The sequence below is a fragment of the Ictidomys tridecemlineatus genome, chromosome 1, assembly GCF_052094955.1.
Source record: "Ictidomys tridecemlineatus isolate mIctTri1 chromosome 1, mIctTri1.hap1, whole genome shotgun sequence".
Taxonomy (NCBI): domain Eukaryota; kingdom Metazoa; phylum Chordata; class Mammalia; order Rodentia; family Sciuridae; genus Ictidomys; species Ictidomys tridecemlineatus.
The window spans coordinates 160,637,032-160,657,051 of NC_135477.1; the positions used below are offsets into that span (position 1 = coordinate 160,637,032).

Below are 20,020 nucleotides of genomic sequence, written 5' to 3' on the forward strand. Positions count from 1 at the left end.
GAGTATCCCGGTACCTTGTCCAGCTGTTCAGCCTGCCCATTCCACGGTCAGTCACAAAGGAGTGGCCTTAGAAATCCTGAGCATCCATGAGGTACATCTGGAGGCAGAAGCCCCATAGCCTTTGGTGACTAGGCCCTTTGCTTTATCTAGGCTGAAACTACTGTCGGCCCCTGGCCCTGTACCAGCCCCAGAACCACAGGGCTCCCTGACGTGTTCGGAGGAAATCAGGCAACTTTGCTCAGTCACGCTTGCTAGGCTCCAGCCTGATGCGAACTCTCAAGGTAGAGATGAGCTGGGCTGGCTTGGGGATCCTAGAGCAAGGACTGGGGTGGGTGGGTATGTGGTTGACCTGCATGCTTTCTGCAGGCACAGTTCAAAGCTTTACAGTCAGGAAGGATCTGTCAATGGGCAGACATTGCAGACTCCCTGCAGGTCTGGCCTGAACCAAATTGTGGTAATAACAGGATACCTAATTATATTCCATAGTAAATTGATCTTCGTCTGTCCTGGTTTTTTGAAGAAGCTCGTCATCTGAGAATTTAGGATGGTATAAAGGTGTTTGGATTGTGGGGTCATCTCAAGCACTCCCAATAAACTATTCAAACGATTAGAGTTAGGGTTAGAATTGATGGTGGGGATCAGAACTTGAGCCCTCTCTGGCAGCACTTAGGACATGAGCAACTAGTGGATTTGCCCCAGGTGGGGCCCAGTGCTCTGGAGGAGTGAAAGTGTTACCCATCAGGAAAGGGCTGTCATGCCACAGAGACCCCAGAAGTTGTTGGAAGGGGCTCTGGAGGCCAGGTGAGTGGGTTTACTTGAGATTAGATGTCTCCTTGCCAAATGGATCTGAGGTTTGGGGGCCCCCACTGGCCCTGGAGATGCATGAAGGGAAAGATGAGGCGGGGTTCCTCCTGCTCCATCGAGGGCCAGAGGGCGTCCAAGTCACGAACTGGTGACAGGGCTACTCCCAGTCCCTTCTAGTCCAGGGGCTGAGCAAGGATGGCCTCTGTCATGACTCTCACTCTCTAGCATTTCCACACCCAGGCTTTATTGAAGCAGCAGGCGCTAACTAATGCATCAGTTACAGACAAGTGTCCCCAGGATCCCCCCCTCCCCATCATCCACCCACAGACTTGTCTGCCAGCCCAGGGCCAGCAGATTCCCTCCCCACCTCTATAGTAAATTATTTCCATTATTTCCTCCAGTCCTGTTCCTACAGCTCTAACCCCAGGAGAAGACGAAGTGCCAAAGGTCTCCATCCATCCTCTGACACGATTTCCATCCTTCTATGGATATGATAACACTCTCTAAGGCTTCCTTGAACTGGGAGAAATCACTTTGCTCAATCGTACAGTCCTTGGGCGTGTCTGTTGGCTAAATAAGAAACACATGTTTAAGTCATCTTCTTAGCAGAACAACAACAATGAAGAATAAAATAAAAGTGAATTTCTGTCCTCCCAGCCATGAGGGTCTTGTGAGCCCCCAACACCTACAGGGTAACTTAGGCATACACTCCCTGTCTGTCTGAGGGAGGACAGGGGTGGGGGCTGCCTGCCTGGTGATGGCAGAGTCTAAGGACCATTTGCAGTCATGGGAAAAGAGACAACAGGGTGACAGCTATTGTGTCATGGCTATCCAGGACAAGGTCATGAAGACAAGAAGGATGGGAGTACACAGGGGGCCACACAAACAGAGAGAGAACAGCCCTGTCATTTTTCCAGACATGGCCCCTAAACTACAGCTCATCCCTCCATCACTGACTCCCTCAGCCAGAAGAGGTCCCAAGGGTGGGGCCAATTGAAAGAAATGTGGACTGGCTACCAACTGGAGTCAGCACGGAGAGGCCCTTCCCACTCCCTGGGCTGAGTTGTCTCAGACCTGCCCTACACTGACCTCTGTGGGGGAGGAGGGCCTTGGAGAGGACACAGAAACCCCAGGAATCCCTTTAACTTCACATTCCCTCACGCCTCACCTCCCACTCCCCACCCTCCACCCTGTCAGTGAGTGTCAGCTCTGAGGCAGCCCAAAGAAGAGCTACTATATGGCTCAAGATAGCAGCTGAGGATGGCAAGTGTTGTCCATAAGACCTTTGCCCACTGGGCTCCTGCAGGAAAATGAAGTCTTGGGTTCCCCTAAAAGTAAACAGCAACTTACTTCCAGTTTGGGGCAGATTTTGGTGAGCTCCTCCATGTCCTTATAAACCTTTATTAGGTGACAATCCTGATGCTTATATTTTGCAGCAAGATCCTTCAGGGTGGAGGTGAAGTTCTTCGTAAACTCCCCATAGCAGAGCTCCTGAAATAAAGTTGGGGTGCACTCGGGTGGGGAGTACACAGCAGAGCACCAGCTACCTCCCCAACTCATCCATCCTTGGTCACCCTGGCCTAACAGAGCCTGGGACTTAAGCTCAGGTCCTACCCTGACTCCCACAAGAGACCTGTGGGCCCTGCAGTAGAGTCAATTAGTGTCTTATGCCCATTCTCTGCCTCTGCCACTGGGCCAGGGCTAAGTTGGGACACTGGCCAGAGAGCCTGGCAAAGTCCAGGACCTGGCCACTGGTTCATCCTTTGGCTGAGCTGGAGGTTCTGTTTTTTAATTTTCAACATCTCCAGCATCCCTGGTTCTTATCTCTACCCGGTGTGCCAACTCAAGCAATCCCTCTCTCTGGGTTCAAATGTGGTCAGAAAGGTCCAAAGAGTAGACACTCCTTACCTCACTGGTATTCTGGGGCCTACTGAAGGAACCCTGAAAGCAAGAGAAGTTGGTCAGAAACACAAAGCTCCATGAGAGCAAATTAATTTGATGAAGACCCAGGCTTACCTCATATATATTGTTGTCAGCAGAAAGTTCTTTCTGAATCTCAGCACAGAGTGCCGTGTGATTTTTGTGGGAAGTCTCAGTGGCTAACTTCATTGGGGAAGAATGACTTTGTGACCCCCAGAGCACACAAGCCAGTAGCACATACAGGTACATGGTACTCCTTGAAGGTAGCTCCCAGCAGACCTGAACCAGGGCTGGGCAGCATGTCTGCAGGAAGGGGTACCTATATATGTGAGTCTAAGGAAATGCAAACCTCTTATCAGTCATCAGTGGCTTCTGAGGAAGACAGAGAGGAGTTTATCGCTGGACAAGATGTGCTTTTCATGCATTTTTAATAATCATAGCACACTTCATTGGTTCTTCTCTTTGCTGAAATTCAGTTTTGGTCTAAGACTTATTATTTGTAATCACATCTGGGGTTGTGACCTTTCTGTCTGCATGTGAGACAGGTGTCTGGCCAGGACTGGTGCTGTCTGCAGGTACATCATCACCGTCTAATTCCAAAATATTTTCATTAACCCCCAAAGAAATCTCATGCCCATTAGCAGTCTCCTTCCCTCCTTTCTCCAACCCTTGGCAAACCATTATAGTTTTGTTTTTCTCTTAAACAACATTAAGCGTATTTTTAACTGTTGAGTCAAGTGTCTGCAGAGCTGAAGCCACAGCAAGCCATCTTCCCCAGGCCCACCTCCAAGGACAAGGCTGGCCCTGCTGCCCACCTGAGTGGAGACACACTCTCACTTCCTCACTGTCCCCACACCCAAGGGACACAAGAAACTAGGTACAGGGACAAGGTACTCGGCCTGGCTGGCAAAGCAAGGAGAAGGAGGAGGACTGCTTTTCTCTCAGCCTAAAGGCCATAGATTTTAAGAGATAGTAACTGTAAACTTTATGTGAAAGTAAAAACTAATTTAGAAAAATGCTACACAAGAGCCATGTTCAACACACTATGAACTTCACATTCTGACTCTTAAAGATTAAGATCACCCAATTTGGGGTGAGTTTGGTAAATATGCTGAGCTCTGACCCCTGTGGTTTGGTTTCTTTTTCCATGAACAGTTGGTCTATTTGCTGATTTACTTTAAGAGTTGTTGAAGCCCTGAGAGTGAGGGCAGGGCGTGGGGCACCAGGTCCAAGGCCTCCAAGGGGCATGGGTGTTTTGCCTGACACCAGGGTGAACCTATTCAGACAGTGACCAGTCAACCCCCAGCAGCACCCAGACCTCCCCAGGAGGGAGCATGCCCTTTCTCTGGGGCAAGCTTCCCCTAGCCACAAGCTAGTTGCTTTGATTTCCAAGTGAACCTAAATCTTTTCTCTGGGGTGGCAGCCCTTGAGCATCCAGGGGAGTACACCCAGGTGTACACAATGCTGCACTCAGATCCCACCTCCCTTGGGCACAGCAGCTTTGCCATGACACCGTGCCCCAACCCCCGCACCTCCCCATCCCTTCCCCCACCTGCCAGCTTCCTCCCCTCCTGAAAAGACACCAGAAAACTGTGTAAATAAAAGCAGACATTCAATAATTTATTACGATGATAAAACATCTTTAATAAATATAGGAGTTTAAATAAATAAATAAATATTTTAAAAGTATAAATATATAAATAAATAGTATTAGTCCCCACCAGTATAAAATCACCCACACTCCTCTACCATGCCCATATCAGGGTCAGCATGGCCCAGGGCAGGTCCGGGCCATCCCCATTGTGTCTGTGGCCCACCCGCTTGGTCCCTATAAGACGAAGATCCTGAGTTTCTGGCTCTTTCTGGGTGAGAGAGCCGAGATGTATGAGGTTAGGTCCCGGGAATGGCCTGATAGCCTGGCTGGCCCTCACTTCTGGACTTGGTTTCAGCAGCTAGAGGAGATGTCAGCCAGAAATTTCTTCAGGTCCACTTTGAAACTTTTGAAGGTGATAAAATGGGTCTTGCAGGAAGTTTCCTTAAGAAAAATGAAAATAAAAAACACTTGAGTCCAGGTGAGTGTGTAATATGGGGAAACAGCAGCATATTTTTGGATTGCCTCTAAGAAGTCAGGCCAGGAGGCCCATTCTGCCGGGGATCGGGTGACACCTTGCCACCCATGTGCTACCCAAGGGGTGCACAGCTCTGCCAACAGCAGCTGGTGCCAGGGCCCTGACAAAGTGCCAGCCTGAGCCAGTCTTCTGAATAGTCAGACTGTTTCTTTGACCCCAGGCCAGAGCAGAATGGCCACGTGGAGGCCATCTCCCAGCACGTGTAAGGAACGGGGATCAAGACCATAGACCTCACTCCCTTCCTGTGGGAAGAGACCGGTATTTGGGGCCTTGTCCTCTCCTGACAGGCCCCCTCCTTCCATGCAATCCATGCAATCCACGTGGGGTCATGGGAAAGTCCTGTCAGGAGGAGCACTTGGGCCCTGGCATTTCCTCTGGACTTTGAGCAGGCCCTGAGTTTCCTTGGGTTTGCCTCACCTCTGACCTCATTCCTAATGACTTCGATAATAAGAAGCACGGCAGCTGCTGCTAGGGGGGTACCATGGGCTTCAGAGTTCTGTGTTTTTAACTCCTAAGGATGAAAAGGGAATAGCAGTTCCCGTGCTACAGGGCCTCATCATGACCTGTCTGTCAATGCAGAAAACTTTAGGGGTGCTGAACAGCCACAGCCTGAGGTCTCTCCATACCCTGACCCCACCCTCCTGCCTGGGGCCCTGATGTGGGCACTTACTGGGGTGGGAGGGCAGTACTCCTTGTAGTGGCTCGCCATCGTGCTCAAGAGGCTCTTCAGCGTGGTGGAGCTGCCCGGCAGGCCCTGCTCGTACAGCTTCAGGCGGGTCTGCAGGCATGTTGGCTCCTGGGGAAAGTGTTCGTTCCTCCGTGAGCAGAGACCAAGTGCCAGTCATGGGCACAGGCTGCCCTCCCCATCACTCCTTCATGTTCCCATCCCTTGCACCCAGGAGAAGGGCCTCAAAGGGGGCACAGAATGATCCCCAACTAATCTCAAGCGGAGTCCAGTCATACACACTGCCCTGTCCACTGTGGACATTCAGTGCCTTAGTGGCACAGCCACGTTCTCTTAGCCTGACACTTCGAGAGAGTCCCACCCCCAGGAAAGAAGGCCACTCTCACCCCACCATCCACAGAGAAGGGGTGGGGAGCCGTGGGACATGGCCCAGACCTGCCACATGAGCAAGTGCCATTCCTTTGGCAGTCGGCACCCTGATTTCACAGGGCTTGGTCTCAGGGTACAGTTAATGCCCCAAGTCTGCAGTCCTGTCTCATGAGGTAATCCCCACTTTCCCTCCTGATTCCCCCCACCCCGGCCCCCATGAGCCTTTGAATGCTAGGTCTCCCCATAGCTGCTCAGCTGACACAGAACCCACATGATCAGGTTCAATGCAAGGCCAGTGGTCTCTTGAGTGCCCGATGCTGCCCCTCCTCCTGTGGACACATGTGAGGGTCCATCTAAAATGGAGCCCCCAGGTCAGGAGCCCCTGAAAGGGTATAGCAGAAAGAAGCATCTTACCGTAGGGTCAAACACGTTAGAGACGACTTCTGTTTCATTCTGTAGAAAGGAAAATGTCATGTTATTGATACTATCAAAGCAGCTCCTGACAGTGCAAACCAGTTCAGAGCCAGCAGCGTGGCCCAGGTACAGCCTGCCCCTTCTCCCTTACTCACCATCTCAGCACCGGTGTCATTACTGTGGTTCAGAAGGCTCAGGGCTTCCTTGATGATGGCATCCACATACTTCCTGGGCTGGGGGACAGGGCCAGGAGGGCCGATGGGTGCAGAGATGCTATAAACCACAGTGCCCAGTAGAATTAGTTTCTGCAGCCACATCCTCCTGAGGACTTTAGCCTTTCTCTCTGAGTACAGGGCTCACTGGCAAAAGAGCTCTTATATACACAGTTAGAGGAAATGATTAATGGTGACCACAAAACGCCAGGGAGGCGGGGGAACTACCTGAACTGTGGAATCTCCTGGCCCTTATCAGCCACACATGGGAAAGGTGAGCCTTTTCCCCAGGTGGTCAGGCTTAGGGGTTTTCATTCATGAGCCCTTCCAAGAACGAACAGCCCACCTGCCCACCTCCTTGAGTGCTCTCCAGCCCTGGGCAGTCTGACCCAGCCTTAGGCTGCCCCCTCCTTTTGAGGAGCCTCTGGGCACAAGTTGGACTTCCTGGCCTGGAGTGGCCAGGGCGGGGCTTAGGAGACACTAGATAGGACTCCTACTCCCAGGCTCTCCATCCCGCCTGTTCTCCCAGGAGAACTTTGAGTAAGCTGTACCCACCCGGGTGGCCCACCCAGCCCGTTTTCCCCTTATCCTTCTGGCCTTCTCCTCTAGTCACCATAAGACACCAGTGAAAGGGGATTTCTCACAGGCCTCTCCCCTGTCCACTAGAGTTCAGCCAAACACAGTCCTGTGATGGCTCACATAGGCTCCTCCCAAGCACCCACGGGAGTTGGCAAGCTCAGTCCAGCCAAAGACCTCTGTCCCTGTGAGCAGAGGGAAGGACAACCATGTGCATTAGTCTGGCAAGACGGTAGCATGCTCTTTCATGGTAAGACCCCAGCTGACAGCTGCAGTCCTCGTTTACACAACAGATACAAGCCTAAAGCTACAGAGCTGGTGTGGACCCTCTGGGATAGAAGGTCACTTTCCTTCTAGAAATGAGTTGTAACAGCTCAGATAGGCAATAAGCCCCTCGGGCTCTGAGTTTGACTCCTGGCTATAGGGCAATGAGGCCCTTTGAGGTGGGCACGCCACCACCACCTGCAGCCCCAGCAGCACCAGGAGCCTTGGGGGCTCCATCATGTAGAGTTGTGTACGAGGCCCAGGGCCCACGGCTCCTCTGGTAAGGTCGTTCAGGCTTCATTTCCTACATGGTACCAACTGCAGCCCACCTACAGCTCCAGAGGCCTTAGGTGGGAGCAGGAACTACTTATGGAAAAACTACAGGCTCTTGAGGGGCTGACAAGTGTTTGATTTTCACAATGAGTTTAGAGAAAACAGCATAAGTTGGTGTTTACACAAGGGATCCGGCTCAAGCTGCCCATGCTGGCTGTAGGACTGTGGGTCCACACACCTCCATTTCTGTGTGTGTGTGTATGTGTGTGTGTGTGTGTGTCACATGCAGTGAGAGTGAGTGTGTTGGTCTGTACTCATAAGTGCATCTTGGAGGGGAAGATATATAAGGGTGCATCTGTGTGAGCCTGCTCCCTGTTACCTGCTTTGCGAGAAGTCTCTAGGTCTCATGGGAAGCACTCTCCATGCTGGGCATCATGTTTCTGGGCCACAGAGTGTGAGGTCAGACACAAACAAGGGCATTCTGCTGGACTCAGAAGGCCAAGTCCTCAGACAGCAGGTAGACCTCATGGCCTGACCATTCTGGTCAGAGTCTGTGGCCTCAGCAAGTTGCACCATGTGGTGGGGATTTTGGTGCCCTTGCCAAGGCAAGCCAGGCCTTCATCTTACAGGCCCCACTGGGGTCCCTGACAGGATCTGGGGCCCACCATGAGGCTAGTCTTACCCTTCGGAACCTGATGGAACATTCCCAGGTGGCCAGACTGGGGCTAGGAGGGTGACATGTCCAGGTGCTGGAACTTCCTCCACTTTTCCCACCAATCCTTTGCTCAGCTCCTTCCACGGGGGTTCTCCGAGCGCAGGAGAGGGGATGAGCAGAGATGGAGATAAACACACATTGGGGGTCTGAGTCACATAGGCCTGGAGGCTGGGAGCTGAGAGGTAGTCACACACAGTGGCTAAGGGGGTAGCAGCCAGGGAGGCAAAGAGCTGGTGTGGCCCTTCTAGGATAGAAGGTCACTTTCCTCCTAGAAATGAGTGGTTAACAGCTCAGAAGGGCAACAAGCCTCTCCTATGTAGCCAGTCCCTGTGCTGGAGGAGGGATACCTGCGACCCTCCCACTGGCCCTCACGTCTGGCTCTTGAGACTTTCAGTTTTAGGAAAAGTTCAGATTCACCTTCCTCAGGTTGGGGGTCCAAGAGAATTGGAGAGCTTCCTTGGAGGCTGCCTCCCAGTAAGGGTTAAGTGGGCAAATAGAAATCAGGTGGACAGGTTGGGTTGTGGGAGAGATGGGGAAGAGGAGATGGGGAGAGTGTACTGGCATCAAGGGGCCTGGGGGTTTCGTAGCAGATATGGTAGAGAAGATAGGTTCTAGAGAGACTTAGGAGGTAGAATCTTGGTGATGTAGTAGACTCATTTGTTCAATATTTATTGAGCACCTACTAGGTTCTCAGCAAGAAAGGAAATTTGTTTTTGTTTTAGTTTTTTAAAAATTTTTTTATACTTTTAGTTTTTTTTTAAATTTTTTTATACTTTTAGTTTTTTTTAAAATTTTTTTTATACTTTAGATTGAACCCAGGGGTGTTTAACCACTAAGCCACATCCCCAGTCCTTTTTATTTTTTATTTTGAGTCAGGGTCTTTCTAAGTTGCTCAGGATCTCACTAAGTTGCTGAAGCTGGCTTCTAAGCTTGTAATCCGCCTGCCTCAGCCTCCCAAGCCTCTGGAATTACAGGTGTGCACCATTGCACCCAGCTGGTTTGTCTTGATTCTATATAAGCCACTTTGGATAGAACCACAGGAGCCTGCTTCCCTTCTCTATGTGCCACAGCCCTACCTGACCCTCCAGGAGAAGCACACCAATGGTGCCTGGCAAGAAAGGGAGATGTTAAGATGACGGGAAATGGTCAAGGTCTTGCCTTCGTGGTCTTAGTAACTCCACTGATAGGAAAACAAAATTAATCTACTTGCCTGCCCCACCCCATGTCCCAAAGTGTGCTTTTGAATGTTAGCAAGAAGAGTTGGAATCACTGTCTAGGTGACTAGGATGGGTACCCAGAGGACAAAGGGGCAGGTCCTCAAGGTCCAAAGGTCCACAGGAAGGTTTAGGGCTTCCGAGGCTATGTGCACAGGACACAGATTTGGGAGAAGTCCAAGTTCACATGATAGCTGAGGTCATGAGGTTTACTTAAGAAGAAGGGCTGAGGGCCAGAGCAGCTGTAATTAAGGGGTGAGGGCAAGTGACGGGCCAGTGGCCAAGAGCCTGGGGAAGGCCAGCAAGGAAGGAAATCAGGAGCCACAAGGACAGACCCGTGCCAGCAGTGTGGCCTGTGGGTGCCAAAGTCAGCCTGAGCAGGACAGAGATCCAGGGGCTTGGGGATGAGGTTTGTGGGCAGCCACACATCTTTCTTCTGGAAAGATGACATCAGGACTGAGGCCATGACAGAGGCAGGCATTCCTAGATTGCACACATGGAAAGAAGTGGCAAGAGATAGCATCAGGCTGACTGTGCTGACTCAGGGGCCCCGATGGGGCTGCGGTGGAACAGAGGCGGTGGTGCGATCCCTCTTGGAACCCTGCTCAGACGGCCAGAAGAGAACCTTTGGAAGGAGTTTCCTATGCGTATCCCTCCCCACAGGCTCTGGAAGAACCGGGGGCTGGAAGCCACCCGGGGATCCTTATCGCAAGAGGAAGTTATCATGGGGGAAGGAAATGGGCCTCCTGGGATGTTCACGTGGACATCTCAGATGATCTGAGCTTTCTTTATGCTTGTAGCCCCTTGTCCTCACAGCAGGTCAGAGATCTGGGAGATCCTTATGCAGCCCAGTTCACACCATAAATGACAATAGAGCCAGGATTTGAACCTATTCTGTTCCTGATCAGAAAGTCAGGAAGCCACCTGACTGGGCCAGAAGTGGGGTTGGACAGAGCATACCCGTCCCCCTCTGGTCAGCTGTAAATGGAAACTCCTGCCAGGTGTTCCCAGGAAATTTGGAGTAGCCTATGACTGCCCCAGGGTGGTACGGGGGCTGAAGGCAGAATTTCCCTAGCAGATCCCGCCACACAGGCAACTCCACCGCCCAGGCTTGGGCTCTTGGACTCAGCCATCAGCAATCCCTGGGTAGTCCAGGAAAGTTCCTCTTTTCCCTGATTAAACTGCCTCATCTGTATGATGAATTAATTATTGCTGTCTCTCAGAAGGAATTGTTGCTGGTCCCAGGAACCCTTGTGAGAGAACCTTCCCAGGGAAGAGAGAGTGCTCCAACATCTCCCTCAACTCTAGGAAGTTTCTGAAGCCCAAACTATGCAGAGGACCAAAGTCTTTCTGGAGTTTTTAGGGACACCTGCTCTATTGCCCAATCCAAGCCCCAAAGCACATCTTTCTAGATAGATGTGGTAAGGTGGAGATACCAGCATCCATCCAGAGGGCTCATAGGGTCCTGCATTACCCTGAAGGACCCTGAATGGCTCATCCTTCCGTGAAAAGGGGGGGGGGTTCTTATCACTCCTGGCCTCACCAGACACCAGCCCAGCTTCTATTCTTGCCATTTCAGCTCCAGGCTGACCCATCCTGCACCCCCAGTCTGGGTCCCCAAAAGTACACTTCAAAAAGGCCAGGCTGCCCTGTTCTGGCACTGATCCTTGAGTATCCCCAGGCCCCTGACACTAGTGGGTCCTGACCATCTGGGAGGCTCTGAGGGTGGTAAACCCCAACCATGGCTGGACTCTGCATTCATTCAACCAAGGTTTCAAAAGGGTCTGCAGCATTGCAAGCCTCACAGGTCCCTTGCACTTGGAGAGCTCGTGTCTGCAGTGCCATGGGGTGGGGAACAGAGATGGCAAGGCCCAGACTCACAGGCACAGTATTAAGGGTGCCCACCAAGACTTACGTGGCAAATGCACAGCTATGAGGAGGCAGTCATGAAATGAGAGCCAGGCAAGTTAAGGGAAGGCTGGGGGCTTGTTGGGGTGTTGAATGGAGCAGGTGAGTGAGGAGTCTTTGGTGCTGAGGTCTGGCTCAGGCAGAAGGGTGGATATCTGGGTCATCTGCTGCAGTGGGGGAGATCCAAGGTAATAGAGAGACTTTGGAATCAATCAGAATGGACTGGGTGTGTGTGATAAATTTGAAAAGCCAGGAGACTTCCAGGAAGATCGATCAGTTTTCACTTTGTGTCCAGAGGTCCAGTCCCAGACACTGGGGAGAGAGACAGTGGTGAAGGGGGTGCTCCTAGCACCAGAGGAGGTGTGTGGATTGAGTGGGCCATGAGTAGTACCGGAGATGCCAGCTTTTAAGAATGGGTCAAGGGCACCAAGACATACTTATTTGCTTCATTCCTTACTCTTGGGGTTCCTCACTATTTCCCCAGGATGTGGCAACTACACCAAGCCCACAAATTCACACAGCCCATATGACCACCAGGCATGCCCGCCAGGATTCCCTCTCTTACCTGTGCCTGCTACTTGCCTAGAGTACTCCCTCCAATGCTGGGAATGCATCCCCAGCCCTAAATCTCTGCCTGGAGCCTTAACCCCAGGTGGGAGGGTCATCAGACACCCAGAGAGAACTCTGCCTTCATCTGCCTCCTTGTAAAGAGCCATTGGGGGGCTACATGAGAAAAATTAAAAGGAGGAGAATTGAGACTCAAAGATTTTATAACTCCTGGAAGTTCAGAAGTTATCTAGGCCAAGGTGCTGGGGAAGCCACAAACCCCTGTTAGCTCTCTCACCAGCCTGTCTCTGAACTAGTGGGTCAGAATCAATGTGGCAGATACAGCTTTTGGTTCTCAGCAGGATGGAGGGTTCTTCCTAGATCTCCACCAACTCCCTCAGACTCTCTCTGGGGCCCTGTTTGCTTCTGGGTTTTTCAGGTCCCAGAGAGCCCCAATATTGAACCTCTGTTCCCTGTTTTGCAGCAGTAACTCTGGACACCCCCCCATGCTCCTCCCAGCCCCTCATAGGAGTGAGGACCCCCTACATCCTCAGGCTGAAGGACCAGCAGGAGTAATGATTCAAGTGACTATGAATCCTAAAGAGCCCTCCTATCAGCCCCAGGCCCACCATAAATACTTCCCTCTAAACACACACTAATTCCCACTAGCTTCCAAGTTGCTGGATAGCAACTCCCTTGGTGTTCAGCAGCTGGAGCAGAACAGACCTGCCCTCAGACTTGGCTGCTTCTGACTGCAAGACTGCTTCCTTAACTCTGAGCCCCAGCTGACTCAACTCCTCAAGGGGACAAAGATTTTTGCCAGTGGTTGGGGAGACATAACAGAGATTTGCAAGTGGTTGAGGAGACATAATGGAGATTTGCAGTATTCCCAAATACTGCCTAATGAAGGAATTTTTTCTGTTTGGGTTGACTGGAGGCGTCTCCTCCAGCCTCAGTCCCCCTGTCCATCAAAAAGAGGAGTAGTTGTTGGGTGTGGTGATGCACACCTGTAATCCCAGCAGTTTGGAAAGCTAAGGCAGAAAGATCACAAGTTCAAGGCCAGCCTCAGCAACTTATCAAGGCCATAAGCAACTTAGTGAAACCCTGTCTCAAAATAAAAAATGAAAAGAGCTGGGGGGACGTGGCTCAGTGATTAACCACCCCTGGTTCAATCTCTGGTACAAGAGAGAGAGAGAGAGAGAGAGAGAGAGAGAGAGAGAGAGAGAGAGAGAGAGAGAAGGAGTTTCCAGGGTCTGCATCAGTCTCCAGAGCCTTCAATGCTAGAGCGGGGTGCAAGGGTAGATGTAGTCTTCCCCAGTGAGAATTGTCCCTGTGCCCCTCCCTAGGGTTCCAACACCTCCCCACACAGCACCCAGAAGCAAATGCCGGGGTGTTGAGCTCAGCTAGCCACAGAGTGACTGAGCCACACCCATTTTCCTGGAAAGAGCCAACAGGAAATACCAGGACAAGCGAATATCCTCCCTAGTCCTGCACCCTGTACTGCCTGGAAGGAGGAGGCCCCAAGCTGCCAAGGGCCAGGGCCATGCTTTGTAAGAACAAGCAGCCCTTGAGCCTGGTCCTTAGCGTGGGGAGAGCAGGGACATCACATTTAGCATCTGCCCACTGCCTGGGTAGTTCCACCAATCCTGCGTGATTCAAGGCACACATCCCCTCTGAAGGGTAGCAGTGGCTGCATGGGAGCTGGAGGAGGCCATGACTACCAGGGAATGTGGGGACAGGTCTGAGTGAGTAGTCTGTTTCTCTCAACAGCTCTATGAGGAGTGGGGGACGGGAGATTCTGAAAGAGACAGGGAGGCCACCACTCTGGATCTAAGTTCTGGTTGTGTAGGGCAGGGTGCTGCTGTGTAGGAAGAAGGGTTAGACAGCCAGGCACGGTGGTGCACATCTGTAATCTCAGCAGATCAGGAGGCTAAGGCAGGAGGATCACGAGCTCAAAGCCAGCCTCAACAACTTAGAGAGGCTCTGCCTCTAAAAATATAAAAAGGGGCTGGGGATGTGGTTCAGTGGTTAAGCACTCCTAGTTTCAGTTAAATCCCTGGTACCAAAAAGAAGAAGAGGAAGAAAAAGGAGGAGGAAGAGGAGGAAGGGGGTCAGACTGACATGTGGAAGTTTTGGATGGTTAAACGTTGTGGTGATTAGGTACATGGATAATGGAGCTGGAATACCAATACTGTGTCACTCTCTGGGGGCTGGAACCAGGAAGCTATTGATCCAGAAGGTACCTCTGGGGGCCTGAGTCCAGGCAAGGGGAGACCCCAGGAGGGCTCTGGATGAGACTAAAGATTTTGTGTGCCCCAGTGGGCACTGGCTAAAGCACTGTTGCTTAAGGATTCAGAGGCTCTGGAGTCACATTCCTTTCATTTCTCTGTGCCTCGGTTTCTCCATCTGTACAATGGGGATAATCATGAACTTCATCATGTCATTCATTGTAGGGATTCTTTGAGTCCCTTCTAGATGCAACAGGGCTGCAGCAACTTTGCCTGATCCATCTCACCTCCATGAGCCTGACTTGAAGTTTTCAAGGGGAAAATTGAATACCCTCTCACCCTGCCCTCCAACCCGACCCACACCACCTTCACCTTCTCTCCCTCTCTTCTACCATGTGTCCCCCTCAGCCTTCTGGGCCTGGGGATTCACCTCTGCTGTCAGCCCCTTTCCTCAAGCACTCCTCTCCCTCTGCCTCAGTTCCTTTCTGTTGGTGCCAAACACACAGTGTCTGGCTAATCGTCCCTCTCCCTGTGTCCACCACTCCTCAGACCATGGACAGCCAGTCTTGCCATCTCCACAGAAGCCAGGATGGCTGGGCAGGCCTGGGATCAGGGAAGGAGGAATCAAGGACAGGTGGCTGGGATCCAGGGACAAAAGCAGTGACCAGGGGCCCAACTTCTGCCTTGGCTACCTGGACCCTACCACATGGGTGGTTCCAGTGTTGGGGCTATCCTGTACCTCAGTTACCCTGCCCTGTTAAAATTCCAGGCCCTTGCTCCCAAATGCCCAACTCCTGCCTGCATCTCTCCCATCCCTCCTCTGCTTGATGGACTCTGTTCCTCCTTCAAATCTCCTGGGCATCACCCAGGTGGAAAGTACCTCTAGTGAGATCCATATTCATTCATCTCTTCATCTGTTACAGTCTGTAATAACTTCTATCATACTGTGCCAGGCAAACTGGACACATCAGGAGGACCCTGAAGGGTATTGCCAACCCCTACCGGAGCATGGGGAAGCCATACGGGTCTTTGAGTTCCATTTCAGATGGGGGCTCAAGGCCAGTCTGGAAACAGTGAAGCCCCCACTTGGAGCAGAAGGGTTTGCATCATGAGGTGAGGTTGGCCAGGGTCCTAAGTTCTACCTTCTTCAGGCGCTTGCTTTTCTGGCAATTTTCTCTTTGCTATATTCTTCTCCATTTCCAAAAATTTTAATAAATAGTAGATATGCTCTCCTGTGTTACCGTCCCAGAAAAGAGCTATATTTTAGTGAGACATGGTGCCACATGCTATAATCCCAGTGGCTCAGGAGGCTGAGGCAGGAGAATTGCAAATTCAAAGCCAGGCTCAGCAATTTAGCAAGGCTCTAAGCAACTTAACAAGATCCTGTCTCAAAAGAAAAGAAAAGAAAAAACGAACTGTGGGGCTGGGGATGTGGCTCAAGCGGTAGCGCACTTGCCTGGCATGCGTGCGGCCCGGGTTCGATCCTCAGCACCACATACCAACAAAGATGTTGTGTCCGCCGAGAACTAAAAAAATAAATATTAAAAAAAATTCTCTCTCTCTCTCTCCTCTCTCACTCTCTCTAAAAAAAAAAAAAAAAAAAAACGAACTGTGAATGGGGCTCAGTGGTTAAGCACACCTGGATTCAATCCTTCCCCTCCCCCTTGAAAAAAGCTGTATTTTAAAAGTTAAAATGAAAAAATAAAATTTCTGGTTGACTGATGTACTCTGCTTTCCTGAGAAAGCACCTTGGATGAGAGAAGATAGGCACACTGGCTCTGCAGTGGGCATCCTAGGGTGTATGATGGGGCATTGCTGCCCCCTGGTGCAAATTAGACTTATAGGCCTAGCCAATGCACAGTCTGTGCAGGCTTAGGAGAAGCCAGATAGAAGTGACAGCTTACGATATGTAAGCAGCCTCGGGCTCCCCATTGGGTCAGGGAATGATCAGCCCCTTCCCTGAAGATGGCCAAACATGACCCAGTGTCAGTCCATTTGGGCCACTATAAACAAATTACTACAAACTAGTGATTCATTAAAGAAAAGAAATTTCTTTCTCACAGTCTGGAGGCTGAGAAACACAACTGAGATTCGTTTGGTAGGATGTCCCTACTTCTTGGTTAATGGACAGCCATTTCACTGTGTCCTCACATGGTAGAAAATTCAAGGGATCTTTCTGGGGTCCTATTCATAAGGATACTGATCTCATTCATGAGAGCTCCCTTTCATGACCTGATCACCTCTGAAAAAAAAAAAAAAACCTGCTTCCAAATACCATCACATTGGAGATTAGGTTTCAACATAAGAATATGTATGGGGCCATCCCTTTCCCTGAGGGACAGACACTGGCAGAGACTACCCTTTGCCGCAGGACCACCCCTTCTGACCAGCAGACTACCAGGGAGGTCAAGCCCAGCGCTCAGATCCACCCACTCCAACTTACTCAGGACCCAGACCCAGGATGCAGTAGCATTCACTGAGGAACACCAGCAGGGTCTGGAAGCCCAACATCAAGGTGAGGTACAGACAATCTGTACAGATATTACAAGAATATAGGGAAGAAACTGTACTATCTCAGATCCACACTGCAAAAAAGGACAACATGAAAAAACAAGGGAGGAAAGTGCCCCAAACAAACCAGGATACTACAATAACAAAAGCCATGGGCAACGAAGTCAATGAAATGTCAGAGGAGTTCAGAAGTTTTATAATTAAAGTGATCTGTGAATTAAAGGATGACCTAAATGAGCAAATATGGGCAAAAATTGATCACTCCAACAATGAGATAAGAGAGCAAATACAGTTAGCAAAAGTTTACTTCAAGAGAGAGATTGAGACCCTGAAAAAAAAAACAGTCAGAAATCCTTGAAATGAAGGATACAATAAATCAATTAAAAAAAACTCAATAGAAAGCATAACCAACAGACCAGATCACTTGGAAGAACATCAAATAATGAAGACAAAGTATACAATCTGGAAAATAAAGTTGATCACACAATGAAGAAAGTTAGAAACCGGGAAAAGAATATCCAAGAATTATGGGACAGCATCAAAAGACCAAATATAAGAGTTATTGAGATAGAAGAAGGCACAGAGTTTCTAACCAAAGGAATGCACAATCTCTTCAATGAGATAATATCAGAAAATTTCCCAAGCTTGAAGAACGAATTGGAAAACCAAATACAAGAGGCTTACAGGACACCAAATGTACAAAAATTACAACAGATCTACACCAAGGCACATTATAATGAAAATGCCTAGCATACAGAATAAAGATCTTAAAAGCCACAATAGAGAGAAATCAGATCACATATGGGGGAAACCAATTTGAATCTCAGAAGACTTTTCAACCCAGACCCTCAAAGCCTGGAACAACATATACCAAGCTCTGAAAGAAAATGGATGCCAACCGAGAATTTTTTTTTTTTTAAAGAGAGAGTGAGATTGAGAGAGAGAATTTTTTTAATATTTATTTTTTTAGTTTTTGGCGGACACAACATCTTTGTTTGTATGTGATGCTGAGGATGGAACCCGGACCGCACGCATGCCAGGCGAGCGCGCTACTGCTTAAGCCACATCCCCAGCCCCCAACCGAGAATCTTATATCCAGTAAAAACGAAGCTTTAGATTTGATGATGAAATAAAAACCTTCCATGATAAACAAAAGTTAAAAGAATTTACAACTAGAAAGCCTGCACTGCAGAACATCCTCAGCAAAGTATTCTACGAAGAGGTAATGAAAAACAATGATGAAAATCAGCAGAGGGAGGGATTACACTAAAGGAAAATCTAATCAGAGGAGAAACCATTCACGTTAAATACCAAAAATAAACAAAAATGCCTGGGAATACAAATCATGCCTCAATAATAGCCCTGAATGTTAATGGCCTAAACATTAAAAAAAAAAGATCTAACAATATGCTGCCTCCAAGAGACTCATCTCATTGAAAAAGACATTCACAGATTGAAGGTGAAGGGTTGGGAAAAATCACACCATTCACATGGACTACGGAAGCAACCAGGGGTTTCCATCCTCATATCAAATAAAGTAGACTTTAAACTAAAGTCAATCAAAAAGGACAAAGAAGGACACTACATACTGCTCAAGGAAACATATACCAATAAGACATAACAATTATAAATATATATGCCCCAAACAATGGAGCAGCTATGTTCATCAAGCAAGCTCTTCTCAAGTTCAAGAGTCAAACAGACCACAATACCATAATTTTGGGTGATTTCAACACACCTCTTTCATCACTAGATAGATCTTTCAAATAAAAGCTAAACAAAGAAACTATAGAACTCAATAACACAATCAACTTAGACTTAACTGACATATATAGAATATTCCATCCTTCAGTGAAGGGATATATTTTCTTCTCAGCAGCACATGGATCCTTCTCTAAAATAAACCATATACTATGCCACAAAGCAATTGTTAGCAAAAATTAAAAAGTAGAGATATTACCCTGCATTCCATCAGATCATAATAATGCAATGAAATTAGAAATCAATGATAAAATAAGAAATAAAATCCACTCCAACACCTGGAGACTAAATAATATGCTACTGAATGAACAATGGGTTACAGAAGACAGTAAGGAGGAGATTAAAAAAATTTTAGAGGTGAATGAGAACACAGATACAACATATCAAAATCTCTGGGACACTATGAAAGCAGTTCTAAGAGGAAAGTTTATTGCATGGAGTTCATACCTTAAAAGAAGAAAAAGTCAACAAATAAATGACTTAACATTACACCTCAAAGCCCTAGAAAAAAGAAGAACAAATCAACACCAAAAGCAACAGAAGATAGAAAATAATTAAAATCAGAGCTGAAATCAATGAAATTGAAACAAAAGAAACAACTGAAAAAATTGACAGAACAAAAGTTGCTTCTTTGAAAAAATAAATAAAATTGACAGACCCTTAGCCATGCTAATGAAGAGAAGGAGAGAGAAAACTCAAATCACTAACATACATGATGAAAAAGGAACCATCACAACAGACACTACAGAAATACTGAAGATAATTAGAAATTATTTTGAAAACTTGTACTCCAATAAAATAGAAAATATAGAAGGCATCGACAAATTTCTAGAGTCATATAATTTGCCCAAATTGAATCAGGATGCTATACACAATTTAAACAGATGAATTTCAAGTGATGAAATAGCAGTCTACCAACCAAGAAAAGCCCAGGACTGGACGGAAACACAGCCCGAGTTCTACAAGACCTTTAAAGAAGAATTAATACTAATACTCTTCAATTTATTTCAGGAAATAGAAAAAGAGGCAGCACTTCCAAACTCATTCCATGAGGCCAATATCATTCTGATTCCAAAACCAGGCAAAGACACATTAAAAAAAAAAAAAAAAGAAAACTCCAGACCAATATCTCTAATGAACATAGATGCAAAAATTCTCAATAAAATTCTGGCAAATTGAATACAAAAACATATCAAAAAGATCAGGGACTACGATCAAGTGTGATTCATCCCAGGGATGCAAGTTTGGTTCAATATATGGAAATCAATAAATGTAATTCATCACATCAATAGACTTAAAGAATCATATGATCATCTCAATAGACACAGAAAAAGCATTTGACAAAATACAGCACCCATTTTGTTCAAAACATTAGAAAAACTAGGGATAACAGGAACATATCTCAACATTATAAAGGCTATCTATGCTAAGCCCAAGCCAACATCATTCTAAATAGAGAAAAATTGAAAGCATTCCCTCTAAAAACTGGAA

The 20,020-nt window shown here is 48.3% G+C and overlaps 2 protein-coding genes across 2 annotated transcripts; both read right to left on the reverse strand.

The window, feature by feature from the left end:
* Window positions 1-1,167: 1,167 nt before the first annotated feature.
* Window positions 1,168-3,006, reverse strand: LOC144366576 (uncharacterized). Its single transcript, XM_078020926.1, has 4 exons — window positions 2,821-3,006; window positions 2,713-2,745; window positions 2,155-2,295; window positions 1,168-1,374 (listed from the first exon to the last, which is right to left on the reverse strand). Exons 1-4 carry the CDS (start codon window positions 2,971-2,973, stop codon window positions 1,222-1,224), a joined length of 480 nt encoding a protein of 159 aa, XP_077877052.1. The 5' UTR covers window positions 2,974-3,006; the 3' UTR covers window positions 1,168-1,221.
* Window positions 3,007-4,443: 1,437 nt separating this feature from the next.
* On the reverse strand, window positions 4,444-6,638 carry Csf2 (colony stimulating factor 2). The gene is made up of 4 exons (XM_005335785.3): window positions 6,477-6,638; window positions 6,322-6,360; window positions 5,524-5,649; window positions 4,444-4,759 (listed from the first exon to the last, which is right to left on the reverse strand). Exons 1-4 carry the CDS (start codon window positions 6,636-6,638, stop codon window positions 4,670-4,672), a joined length of 417 nt encoding a protein of 138 aa, XP_005335842.1. The 3' UTR covers window positions 4,444-4,669.
* Between the last annotated feature and the right edge of the window lie 13,382 nt (window positions 6,639-20,020).

Bases quoted from the DNA above. Each gene is read 5' to 3' on its own strand.
- LOC144366576 (XM_078020926.1), bottom strand. From the start codon at position 2,973: ATGTACCTGTATGTGCTACTGGCTTGTGTGCTCTGGGGGTCACAAAGT. The intron at 2,746-2,820 runs GTAAGCCTGGGT...TCTTGCTTTCAG, and splicing joins CTGACAACAATATATATGAG to GGTTCCTTCAGTAGGCCCCA. The intron at 1,375-2,154 runs GTAAGTTGCTGT...TTTCTTATTTAG, and splicing joins AAATCTGCCCCAAACTGGAA to CCAACAGACACGCCCAAGGA.
- Csf2 (XM_005335785.3), bottom strand. From the start codon at position 6,638: ATGTGGCTGCAGAAACTAATTCTACTGGGCACTGTGGTTTATAGCATC. The intron at 6,361-6,476 runs GTGAGTAAGGGA...TCCTTTCTACAG, and splicing joins ATGACACCGGTGCTGAGATG to AATGAAACAGAAGTCGTCTC. The intron at 5,650-6,321 runs GTAAGATGCTTC...CACTTTCCCCAG, and splicing joins CTAACGTGTTTGACCCTACG to GAGCCAACATGCCTGCAGAC.